Raw genomic sequence first — 13465 nt, 5'->3', positions numbered from 1 at the left:
AATAACGCCTGTGAACAAATAGAAATTGAAAGATCTCAAAAACTCACACCAAAAAATTTAGTGAGTTCTGGTAGCCTAGTGGCAAGAAGCTGCACTGCAATGCCAGAGGTGCACAGTTTGAATCCACCAGATCTTCTGCTGGAGAAGAAGGGACAATTTCCTCTTGTACCAGTCAGATCTGATTTGATGGTGCACACACAAAAAAGTAATAAAGTTTTTTTTTAAAATTCAGAGAAATTAAAAGGAATCCAGATTTTTGAGTAAAGGTCAACAGAGTTTATCAATAAGCACACCAAGGAGTAAATATTTTAGGATTGTAGGCCACCCACTCTCAGCTACAACCACTTGACTTCTGTTGTCATAGTGCAAAAGTTGTCACATACAATATATAAATGAATGAGCATGGCTTTGTTCCAATAAAACTTTATTCACAAGAGCAGACCATGGGCCACATTGGCCCATGAAGACGGTAGTTTACAAGACCTTTTTCTAAAGTCTTATTAGCCCTCTTTTAAGTTTCCGAACCCATCATCACAAACTTCTAAAAATACAGGAATAAACAAAGCTATTACCTCATGACTCACACCCCATTAATTGAAAGAAGCAAAAGGGTGGGTGGAAGGTCACCCACTCCTAATTCATTTTCACGCTGCCTACTATTCACAGGTGTCTCTGGCTTTGCTTGGTTTTGGTGTGGTCTTTGTACAAACTTTGATGAACTTCCAAGCATAACACATCAACAGGTGGGTTAGATAATCTGTGCAGAAGAGAAGCACCCGCGTTGATGGCTGGCTGACAAGGCTGAGGGAAGGCCGGGCACGGCTTCCTGCAGCCCTAAATCAACAGTGGGAAGGGCCCTACATGCATCATGCAGGAATGTGAACCTTCTGACCCGGGTCATTTTAACCCTGGATATGGCGACACAGGCTCCATAAATCTGAGCACCCAGACAGAGCACCATTGTGACTTGGGTAAAACCAGTCTGTTCCGCCCTTGACCTGAGTTACTAGAGACAGTCACTGAACTTTAGAGAAAGCAATAAACAGAAACATGATCTGTCTGTCCCCTGACCCTCCTTCAGTGGCTTCGAGCCCCTTTCAGAACCATCCCTTCCACCAGCGTATGATGCAACCTCAAGGCGGGCAGACACGAGTGTGGGGAGGGAAGGAGAAGAATCATACGTCTGGACAAAGATGAAGTCAAGCTCAAGGGCTTCACTAGCTGAGGCTCCAACTGAGGGCAGTGTGAGTCCCGTGGGAGCCGATTAAGTCACCTGGGAAGACTGCCGGACAGACAAGCACGTGTGTCCACTGCAGTCAGAAGACAAGCTATGCAAGCATGGATGAGGATGCGTTAAAAAAATTCACTCACCAGATGCTCTGCTGAAGGAGGGACAATCTCCTCTTGTACCAGTCAGATCTGATTTGGCGGTACACACACAAAATATAATAAAATAAAATACAATAAGAATAAAAAAATTCATGCCATGTAACACTGCTTGTGACCCAAGATCCAGGTAGGAAAACTGGTCACACAGTTTGAACTTGGCCTATAAAAATGAAAACAAAAACCTGGCAGAGTCAAAGAAATCACCCAAGATGCAGAGCTTTGCTTCTCCCTGCGGAGGTCTGGGTGACAAGTCTTTCTCTGCTTCTTAGGTTTTCCTGTTCTTGCCAATAATTACTTATTTAAAGAATCATTAAGAAGCAGCAAAGATGAGGTGGGACTCAGGCAGAATTGTGGGGAGGAGGCAGTGTGACTTCATGAGGACTGGCGTCACCGAGGTGGTAACCCCGGGCATTGCTCCACCGTCTACCTCCCCTGCACCAGACCACACAGAATCCACACAGAGACCCTGCAGGACAGAGTCCAACTAGAGCTTCCAAGTCTGTAATATTATGGAAGAAGTGCGTCTCATCCTTCTCCTTTGGAGTGCCTGTTGCTGTTGTGTGCTGCTGAATCAGAACTGACCCACTGAACCATAGCTGACCCTCCTGCAGGTTTTCAGCGGCAGTAATTGCATAAGAGGAAACTGCCTATCCTTCTTTCATGGAGAAACTGGTGGATTCGAACCTGCGCCTTTGGGATTGCAGCACAGCTTCGTACCACCAGGCCACCAGAGCTCCCTTTGGAGTGGTTGTTACTGTGGAGTCCCATCGAGTCGGAATCAACCCATAGCTGACCCTCCAGCAGGTTTTCAGAGGCTGTAAATCACATGGGAGGAGACTGCCTGTCCCTCTCTTGCAGAGCAGCTGGTGGTTTCGAACCATGTGCCTTAGACTATGGAATGGATAGTAGGTTTGAATTACTGACTTTTATTTAACAGTTGAATACGTTTTTAAAAAATTCTTTTATTTTATTATTTTTATGTGTATGATCAAACCGGATCTGACTGGTACAGGAGGAGATTGTCCCTCCTTCTGCAGCAGAGCATCTGGTGGATTTGAACTGTGTACCTCTGTGATTGCAGTGCAGCCTCTTGTCGCTAGGCCACCAGAGCCCCCTTGACAGTTGAATACTTTGAATCACCACACCACCAAGGTTCCTTTCCTCGAAGCCATCATGTGTGGCTGCACCCCTCGTAAAAGAAAACAGACTTGCGAAGCTTGTTCTGCCTCCCTCTTGGCATGTGTGTAACACAGGTAGATGGCCCTTCCTCCCACCGCCCCTGGTTACCTGCACGGTGATTATCGGCCCTCCGTTCTGATAGAGGAGAGGCTTCATCTTAGGCAGGAGAACTCCCAACCATTTATCCACGGCGGCAATGTAGTCTGGAGAACAAGACAGATTTCACACCATCACAAACCTTTCGGTGTACAGACACCACTCAAGTGTCGACTTGCTGGGGCTGGCAGAAAACATAGGGACGCTCAGATCCAGGAACCACCTGTGCAGTGGGGCAACCTCCCGCAATCCAAGACTGAAGGGAAGCTGTCCCATGCTGTTAGCGGCCAAGGTCCTGTAGGTCCTTTATCTGCCCTTGACACTAGAGCCCAAAGCCTGGGGCACAAGAAGTAGGCAGTAGGTCTTTGTTGAGTGAAAAGATCAATGGTGTTTCCTTCTCTCTCATAGAGAGTGTTGTCTAGATTTGTTTTTTATTAAAATTAAACTCCAGTTTATATCGTCAAGCAGGAGTAATAAAAGTACATACTGTGTAAAACTCCTGCAAGGGTTAGAGGAGATAATGCATAAAAAATATATGACACGAATCAAAAAACTCTGGAAGCTCTTGTGGCCTGGTGGATAAGGAGTTACACTGCCAATCCAAAGGCAGGTGGTTCGAATCCACTAGGTGCTCCTGGAGAAAGATGGGTAATCTCCCATGCAACTTTTAGCCTCTAAAGACCCGCTGGAAGGTCAGCTTTGAGTTGGTTCTGATTTGACAACACTAAACCATAAGAAGTACAAATCTTGAGGGTCATAACGTAAGAGGAAAACACATCAGGGAAAGTCAGTAAATGTTAACTGTGGTCATGATAACCTTCACCACCAACCACCACCTCCACTGTCACCATTATCAACAAGAGAAATGGAAGTCTTTTGAGAGACAGGAATGCAGTTAGAGCTCTCGGACCTGAGTTTACAGCAAAATAATCTCAATTGTTTTAGAAAGAAAGGGAAAATCCCCCCTTTCATTCTCATATTGCTGTATAAATAAACAAGGAGATAGGAGGCACTGCAGATCCCCAGCCGTCCAGTGATACCAGCTGCCATAATGATGAGCTAGGCGTCAGAGTAGAGACTAAGAACAGAGCAGGAGAAAGTGGTCAAGTCAGTCGGTCAACCTCAAGCAGGGCGCAGGGACTCAATGTCACGTTTGATGACCCCAGTTTATCAGCAAGATCTGGACAGCAGCTCAAGGAAGCCTTGTCTTCTACGTGTTCGACATCTATCTGGGGCTACTCACAGATGATGACTAACACTCAAACTCTACTGAACTCCCACAAATGTTTGCACAGAAGTAGCTCAGCCTTCAGAATAGCTGATGGGTTATATGTTTAAAATTATTTTACTAGTTATCTGCCATCTAATCATATCTTGATAATTACTGATAATATTTATGACAGCTAACAACAATGACAATACTATTTTACTGCTAATGCTACTAATGCACAAGTATTGGGATTATAATTATCTATATATAGGCAGCTCTAGTGGTCTAGTGGTACAAAATTACACTGCAATCCAAAAGGCATGTGGTTCAAATCCAGCTGCTCCATGGGAGGATGGACAATCTCATCCTGTGCAATGTACCTACTTGTCAGAGGTCTGGCTAACTTGCAAAGCAAGATTAGCCCCGTACTGTAAAACCAGCAACACTAATTCCATCTTGGCTAGAGCATCTGCTTGGCAATAAACAACTCAAAGAAGCAGGATGTTAATGAATAAGAATGACCAAAGGCCTCAGACCTTAGGGAATGTTATCTACGGAAACTCTTTGTTTCTTAGAGCACTCAATAAGACATGCTGGAAACCGTCTTTGTATTGTGCTGAGGTCTGTGAGAGTTAATGTTTGACCTGATAGTCAACATCTCGGATAATGCGATTGCTACTGCAGATGGTTTTCTAAAACCTATATATGCTTTTCTAAAATCAGTAAATTTGCTATTTGTCATCAACGGGTAGTCTCTCTGCATCTTCATTTAATCCTCGTTCCCTTCTCTCAGCAGAACTGTTTTGATATATCGGGGCAGGTCCCCGATACCTACTATCTCTGAAAACACCCTGGAGAGGGTCAGTTATGTTTCGGTTCCAATTTGATGGTACACAACAACATTTTACACTATTTGCCATATTGTTGTTGTTGTTATGTGCCATCGAGTTGCCTGTGACTCATAGTGATCCTATGTACAACAGCCCTAAACTCTGCTCTGTCCTGTGCCAATTGCACTGTCTCTGACACACCTACCCACATTACTCCAGTCACTGAATCAATCCATCTCATCAGGGGTCTTCCTCTCCTGCACTGTCCCTCCCCCCTCCCAAGCATGATGTCCCTCTCCAAGGACTGGTCCCTCCTTGCAATATGTCCAAAGTATGTCAGACAAAGCTTAAGAATCCTTGCCTCCAAGAATCAGCCTAGTTTAGCCTTCTCCAGGATGAACCTTTTCATTTTCTTAGCAGTCCATGGTACATTCAATACTCTTCTCCAGCACCACAGCTCAAAGGTGTCAACTCTCCTTCTACCCTCCTTAGACATTGTCCAATGTGTCTCTGACGCATAGCAAGTGATTGTGATTGCAAAGACCATGCTCTGTATCAGGGTCATGGATTTTTTAAAAAAAATATGATTCTTTTAATACAAATTATCTAGATTTTCATAAATCCTTCTAAGACAATAGTACCAACTTACCTGGATCAGAAGAACGGAGACAAATGGATTCTTTCTCTAATAGCCAAGCAGGTAATCCCCCCTGGATGGGAGAAACGAAACAGAAAGCCACGCTGAGAGCTAGTTCATGAAAGGAACTCAAGGGAGAGTGAGTGAGTGAGTGAGAGAGAGAATTACTATTAGCGGGGAGACGCCAATCTCTGGGGAGGATTTTAGAGCTGGATTTTCTAATTTATGCCTTTCTGGGAACTTAGTATAATACAGTGACGATGGCATTAGCCTGCACTGATGCAACGTTTAGCAAACCAAAGCCCCTTTTATATAGATAGATTCACATCTACTCAGCACAGGAGAGGTAGACTCTCAACAAGATGGACCGACACAGTGACTGTGACATGGGCTCAAGTATATCAAAGAGGATGACGATGGCACAGGACAAAGCAGGGTTCAGAGGTGCTGTTCAGAGGGCCGCTGAGGGTCATGGTCAACGTGGTGATGTCTAACAATAGTATGGAGATAGACAAAGGAGGCACCATTCTCTTTTTTTCCTCTTTCTTCAAGATTCGAGGATTTGACTTTTTATTGTGATTTGGGTAAGAGTTTACAGAGTCAGTTGGTTTTTCATTCAACAATTCAAACCCATTTTGGTTGGTGACCCTGGCTGCAATCCCTCCATGGAACAGCACTGTCGCCTCTCCTGTGCTGTCCTCCTCTCCCGTGCTGTCCTCCTCTCCTGTGCTGTCCTCTCCTGCACTGTCCTCTCCTGCACTGTCCTCTCCTGCACTGTCCTCCTCTCCTGCACTGTCCTCCTCTCCTGCACTGTCCTCCTCTCCTGCACTGTCCGCCTTTCCTCCCACGTTTCCATTTGCTCTTCCTCCCTAGCTGCTTTAGAGCTTCCCGCCTGGGCCACTTACAGACCTCTCCATCTCACTGCTTCAAGAGCAGACTGTCCTTAGGGATGAAAACCTCCTGAGGCAACTGCTCACCTTATGGCGGGCTATGATTGGACTGAAAGGTGAGCCCGAGAGGGCATTTGCTCCTTTTTCCCAGATGAGGAAACTGAGTCACTGTGAGTAAGTGAAAACCCATCCTTCCCCTGCCCTCTCTGGCCACCTCTGGGAGGTGAGGCCCCTAGACTGGAAGATGCCACAGAGTGGCTGCAAATATGGACCCCAACATGCCGGCCATCCTGAAGATGGCACAGGACTGGGCCATGCCCCATTGTGTTGTGCAGCACGCCGTGATGCACCCACAGCGCCGTGACACACTGGAGATACCTCAGCAGCCGTTAACAATGACAGCTAAGTGCTTTCCTAAGGTTCAAGACCCATTGATGGGGTATAGTCACAAGTTCCACACTGTCCAGACTCAGGCTTCTATCTAAACAACTTGATTTCACTGCCACCCCCAGCCCCACCCCGTGCACACACAGCAGGCAGCCAGAGTCCCGTCTAGGCCCCGTCCAGCCACGCTCACCATGTCCCACTCCGCACAGATGTACGGGCCAGGCCGCAGGATGACCAGCAGACCCAGTCCATGAGCCAGCTGGATAAAATGCTCCACATCGTGGTCGTCGGAAAACTGGTACTTCCCCGGCTGGGGCTCGTGGAAGTTCCAGGGCACGTACCTGTCAAGAGACACACAACGGCCTCTTCACACACTCAGGGCAAGGGGGAGAGGTGGGAGGGGGCCTGCTGAGCGCCCTGGATGGTGCACTTAGGATAAAGGAGGAAGGAAGAGTCTACGAAAAGTCATCTATCAACCATGCCTTATCTGAAGGGTGGCAGCTGCCTGGGGCAAACCTCAGAAGGTGAGAAGAGACGGGACAGATGGTCAAAGGCAACAAGATTCCCTGGGAGATCATGGGAAGAGGGGCGCTACAATGGGGGCACTGTAATCAGGGACATAAAACAGGTATAAATGGTTGAGTGGAATACTCGTCTGCTCTCTAGACTTTGGCTCAAGTCACAACAAAAAGTTTTAAAAAGTTACCTAAAATAAAACAAGGAACTCATGAAATATTATTCAAAATGGATGACCCTGGAGGACATTATGCTGAGTGAAATATCTCAGTCACAAAAGGAAAAATAATGCATAGTGCCACTGTTGTAAAATGGGACTGACATAGGGGTTGGGGGAGACTGAGAAAGGTGGGGTAAATCATGTATACTGCATTGAAACAGATGAGGGAGAAAACTGTTTAAAAGAGATTTAAGATTAGGTATTATTGTCATGACAGGAGTGCAGAACGAAGGCTGCACAGTGGAGTGGACTTGAGGGGAGGGTTTATATAACAATGAAATAATTTCTTATTTTACTTTTCAAAGAGAAGAGTGAACTGGGTGGGGAGCGGTAGGCAGGGAGAAAAGTGCAACAATGAATGAATGGTAATCCAAAGTCTCTGTAAACTTTCACTAAAATTAATAATAATAAATATAAAAAAGTTACCTAAAATCTCAATTTGGAAATAGGGCAAAACTATTTCTTTCCCCATTATTAGGAGAGAGAGAGGTAGTTCCTCTCACATTAGAACAACGTCTAACAGACTTGCCCAAGGCTTCTTTCCTTCTCTGGGGTCTATGCTTCTGTTGGACTTCATATTGATTATTGATTAGGGGAAGGTTCTGTGAGCTAACTGATTATCCTGCAGCATTTTTGCCTAGTACAGACACAAATGATTACTGGTATACAGAGACGATAATCCCAAAAGTTACAGTTTTACAAAGACTTCTAGGACACACTTTTGCTTCTAAAGATGAATTTATTTACAAAGACCTTTCTTGACTGACTGTATGAATCTCTGCTCCTCAAATTCTCCTTTGCAGTTGGGAACTTAACCTCCCAAGTCCAGACAGGTCCCTGGTCATCCCACGAATGGCCTTAGTAGTAACTGGTTCCCTTACTAATAAGCTCTTACGGATGGAATTGTGTCCTCTAAAAAGGTATGTTGAAGACCTAACACTATGCCTGTAGATGAAACCCTGCTTGGAAATAAGATTTGCTTGGGAGGGTGGAGGAACAGTGCAAGAGAGGAAGACCCTCAAAAGATGGATTGATTCAGTAACTCGGGTAATGGGGGTACATGTGTCAGAGATAATAAGTTTGTCACAGGATAGAGCAGAGTTCCTGGCTATTGTACACAGGGTCACTATGAGTCGCATGAGAGACTTGATGACACATAGCAACAACAACAACAACAACAACAACATATTAATAAAGCTCTATTGACCTTGTGGGTAAGGAATTGCACTGTCAATGCAAAGGCAGGCAGTTCGAATCCACCAATTGCTCTGTGGGAGAAAGATGGGTAATCTCCACCCATACACTTTACAGCCTCTGAAAACCAGCTGGAGAGTTGGCTCTGGGTCTGTTGTGACTCAATGGCAATGAGAGTTAGATGGTAATGGAGACATATGTGAACAGGGAGGGTCCTTAACCTAATCATTCCTGAGTAGGGTCTTATACATAGAGAAAAGAGATCAGAAACATACAGGAAAATATATCATCTGAGAATCCTCTAATGGCAAAGGTATGCCAGAAATCTCTTGGGTTACCAGAAGCCGAAAGTGACACAGAAGAGGCTTCTCCCAGAAGCACATCACACACAGGCCTGCCAACACCCTGAGTCAGACTCCAAGTCTCCAAATCCCTTTCCCTTTAGAAGTACCACTTGTGAGAAATTGAAAGAATTTGCTCAAATTTGTGTTTGAATTTTGTAAATAAACTAGTAGAAAAAAATTATATACAATAAAGAATTTGCTCAAATTTGTGTTTGAATTTTGTAAATAAACTAGTAGAAAAAAATTATATACAATAAATATACATTTATTATTATATATATTTATGTATCTATAAAGAAGTACTACTTGCAGTGCTTTCGGTATCACAAGCCTACATCACTGAAGTTTAAATTCAGTAGGTTTGGACACATGTTCATTGTCTGTGAGCCAGGTTCAGCCTTTCATAATTATACTTTGCATTATAAACTGGACAAGTTCTTCTGTGGAAGATAGAAACAGATCAAAAATCAAGATCTCCCCATGAGTTTCTGCAGAATTACAAACGCACAGGAGGCAGGAATGGCCATGCCGGGCCATCTCTCAGACAGAGGCCTCGCTACAAGCCTCCACAGCAATCACTCAGGCAATCACTGCTGCTGGAAATACTCCCCCGTGCATCACCCATGGAGAATGCCTCCTGCCGTTTCATTTGTATTCTTTAAAAAGAAAGAAAAAAGCGGTGACATGCTACCTTGAAATTTCAAGAAATGATAATATTTTTTAAAAAAGAACAATCTTAATACAGTGTAAACTTTCAAAATGCAAAAAAATCCTTATAAAATTGCATGAGACTAACTACCACTCTGTAAAAATTCAGTCTGCTTGGGGCATGAAGCTGCACTATAATCCCAGAGGTACGTGGTTCGAACCCACTAGATGCTTTGCTGGAGAAGGAGGGACAATCTCCTCCTGTACCAGTAAGAAACAATTTGATGGTATACACATACACAAAATAATAAAATTTAAAATATTTTTTAAAAAAAAATTAAAATTCAGTATGCTTGTGTTGCTGTTGTTAGATGCCAGAGTCATATAACTCACGGTGACCCTCTGCACAGCGGAACAGCCCTGCCGAACCTTTGCCATCTTCACAATCTCGGCTGCACGTCACCCCACAGCAGCAACCACTCCACCAATCTACCCCCTCCAGGGTCGCCATCTTTTTCACTGAAAGCCTCTTGGTGAAAGAGCTGCCCTGCCAACCCTAAGGTAGGTAGTTCAAATCCACAAGGTGTTCCAAGGGACAAAGACAAGGAGTCTCCTGTGTGATTTACAGTTTCAGAAAACCTGCAGGAGGGTCAGCTATGAGCCTGTTCTGACTCCATGGCAATGAGTAGAGTTTTACCAGCAAGAAGGTGCGGGTTTAAGAAAAATGAAACATCTATGCTAACACAGTGAGATAAGAGCTAAATTTGTTCATTTGCTTTTCGGGGGGGAATGTTTTGATATAAATAGAAAACCTTCCAACCCTTATGCCCTCCTGCTTGAAAATGTCATCAGGAAAATAGCACAGCAGGATGTAAAATGACAATATTCCCCTGCTGACTCTGCTGGCACGCACAGCATGGGATCGGAGTTCAAATATGGAGACAAGGGTCTCCCCGGTCAGTGTTCTTTCCACAATTTCAAGGTTCTCTGAAACAAAGAACATCGGTCCCTAGTACCCAGTGTCCCAAGTCCAGACAGGTTCCAAGTCCATTCTCCCTATGGTTTTAATGTCAGAAGAATGAGGTGGGTGTCTCCCTAATTATTGGTCCCAGGAATCTGCCTCTGCATTTTCTCAACATTTATCTTTAAAACGTCATCTGCAGTCCACACAGCCCTGCAAAAATCGAGAGGCAGGACTGGACACCTCAACTTCCTTCCCACAGGCTGCTGGGTGGCAACAGAAGAGGTGAGCTAACGGGAGAGTGACTCTATAGCCTGGTTGGGTGACCTGAACAGAAGCAGGTGGACACACAAGGCTTTGAGAATCTAACAGGGTGGGTCCCACTAAGAGCTAAGAGAACCCAGAGCTGCCTACGAGCACCCTCAAGTTCAAGTCCTAACTGGGCCTGGAACCAAAGCTACAGCCTTGGGCAAATTTCACTTTGTCCAGCTATAAATGGGCACAGTACATAGTAAACCTCATAAAAAATCTTCAGAAAAGAAGATCCTTGTGTGAACTGCTCTGCATATGCTAGGTAATGAGCCACTGTTCCTTCTTTTTGTCTCTTAAAGCAAATATTCTTTATGACTTCTGGTGACAAAGTCCAATTTTGAAAGAAGAGGTTCATTGCCTGAAGAAGCGTGAGTCACACACATAAGAGTCCCCTCCCAGAAGCCACAGGAGGCTTTTCCCATTGTTTTGCAGGGAACGAGCTGCCCAGAGAAACGCAGCTGCACCTCCCTCCAAGCGCGGGAGTCCAGACGCAGGGTCCAGCCAGGCCCCGTCCTACTCACATCTGGATGGCATTCAGCCCCGCCATCTTCATCTTCAACAGTCGGTCTTTCCAGTAGAAGCGGGGTATGCGGTGATAGTGAATGCTCCCTGAAATGTAGCGAAACCGCTGGCCATCCTTGAGGAAGCAGTCCTGGTGGTAGTCAATGGCGAAGGTCCTCAGGGAGGCATTATTCTGCAGGACAGAGAAGGGACTGTGTGAGAACGTGCACCCTCTGCATTTGGGCGGGTGGAGCAGCCCATGGCTGGCTACTTATCCGGCCTAGTGGACTGAAAGGGCCAGTGCCTGGCTTCTGCGCACAGAACAAACCACTGCTGGGCCAGGCCACCTGAGACTGGACACCGCTTCCCACACAGCCAGGCCCACAGTTAGCACTCAGGGGACAGAACTTCTCATAGCCCCACATGCATGATTCCCGAGAGGATTCCAGAAGCCAGCATGTATCTGAGATTCAGTGGCTGAGCTGAAGCAGCTGCTCTAGAGGGGATGCCCCACTGGAGGCCACCAGTGGTAGGAAAGCCCAGTGCACAGGTCATGGGGGATGGCTTGAAACACACACAGATGCACACACCTCTGTGGCTATAACCTGCCTGAGAAATGGAGAAGCCTTAATAATTTTGTCACTAGGACCACAATCGGAGAGTTGGACAGTGAGTAGGGATGATAGAAAGAGAATTGATGCCTTTGAGCTGTGGTGCTGGAGAAGAGTGTTGAATATACCATGGACTGTTAGGAGAACAAACAGGTTTGTCCTGGAGAGGGTGAAGCCGGAATGCTCCTTGGAGTCAAGGATTCTGAAGCTTCGTCTGACATACTTCGGGCATGTTGCAAGGAGGGAATGGTCCTTGGAGGGGGACATCATGTTTGGGAGAGTGGACAGATGGCGCAGGAGAAGCCCCTCGATGAGATGGATCGATTCTGTGAGTGGAGTGGTGGGAATGTGTGTTTGAGACGGCGAGGTTGGCACAGGATAGAATGGCATTTAGGACTCTTGTCCATAGGGTCGCTATAAGTCGCAAACGACTTGATGGCACATAACACCAACAACAGGACCACAATTCCACATATACAATGTTCAACCCAGAGACCAGAAGAGCTAGAAGGTGCCCTGCTGCCCCTGCAGGCTGGTCAGTAAACAGCACGGTTCATGTCCTAGACAGAGTGGGAGACGGGGAATGAAGTTCAAACTCACAACAACGGTCAGGCTTGCTGGTCTGACAGAGATCGGGGGAACCCATAAGACAATGACCCTTCGTTACCTGAGCCTGGAACTAAGCTCGCCCCCTGTGACTCAGCTTTAAACAAACAGCAGACAGGCCTGTGGGGAACAGTAACCCCAGGAAGGCACTGCTCCTTACAGCAACCACTGCGCAAGATCGAAGGTAGACCATGTCGATCTAACGGCTCTCAGTGAGTGTTCATCTGATACGAAGAAGAAAAAAAGATCAAAAGGGCGGCCTTTGCACACAAGTAGAGCTCAGAAGGAAGGAAAAGCTAACCTAGGAGGATCAGTGGGAGTGAGAATTATAAGGAGAGATTAGGAAGAGTGGGGTTACAACGTGGGGATTGTGACAAATGACACGAAATCAAATATGGCCGAATGGAAAAGCAATTAACTTTGTAAGCTTTTACTCAAATCACAAGAAAAAGTTAAAAAGAAAAACAAAGAGGCAATATTGAAAGCACCAACATGACTGAGAGTCAGTCATATGCTGCAAGCTTCACCTTAGGTGTTCTAAGCCCTGGAGAAGACTGAGCTAGTCCTTTCTTTAATTCTACAGTTGTTCATCCATAATGTCTAGGATATTGGACTAAATCATGTTCAAAGTAATTAAAAAAAATAGTGAGTTATAACTATTTTAAAAAAAAAAAATACACAAAACTATAGTTTACAAGCAGCTCAAGGCCAGTGAACTGCTTCCAAAGAGAGTACAACTAAGAAAACCTCAAAATGCCCAGTTCTGCTTAGTAACACGGACTGATGACACGGAGTTTGCCATTTCCCCCTGTGTTTGACCCCATCTGTGAGTGATATAACCATCGGAACGGCACCTTTTTGTTTTATTGAAAGAGAGCATAAGGAGGGAGTTCTGGTGGCCTAGTGGCAAGCAGTTCAAATCCACCAGATGCTC

At 45.4% G+C, this 13465-nt stretch overlaps 1 protein-coding gene across 1 annotated transcript in view; it reads right to left on the bottom strand.

Annotated features, from left to right (window-relative positions):
* The window catches only part of GLB1 (galactosidase, beta 1), a 77041-nt gene extending 64317 nt beyond the window's left edge, over positions 1–12724 (bottom strand). The window contains exons 1-5 of the mRNA XM_006890662.1: positions 12692–12724; positions 11335–11507; positions 6809–6959; positions 5354–5414; positions 2677–2771 (exon numbers count right to left, since the gene is read on the bottom strand). Coding sequence (XP_006890724.1) covers positions 2677–2771; positions 5354–5414; positions 6809–6959; positions 11335–11507; positions 12692–12724 — 513 coding nt within the window. The remainder of the gene's footprint in view (positions 1–2676; positions 2772–5353; positions 5415–6808; positions 6960–11334; positions 11508–12691) is intronic.
* Positions 12725–13465: the final 741 nt, after the last annotated feature.

This window comes from Elephantulus edwardii, unplaced genomic scaffold (assembly GCF_000299155.1).
Source record: "Elephantulus edwardii isolate Elephantulus edwardi_28Jun2011 unplaced genomic scaffold, EleEdw1.0 scaffold00091, whole genome shotgun sequence".
NCBI classification, from domain to species: domain Eukaryota; kingdom Metazoa; phylum Chordata; class Mammalia; order Macroscelidea; family Macroscelididae; genus Elephantulus; species Elephantulus edwardii.
The sequence above is the reverse complement of the archived record's forward strand: the minus strand, read 5'-3'. Positions and strand labels throughout refer to the sequence as shown.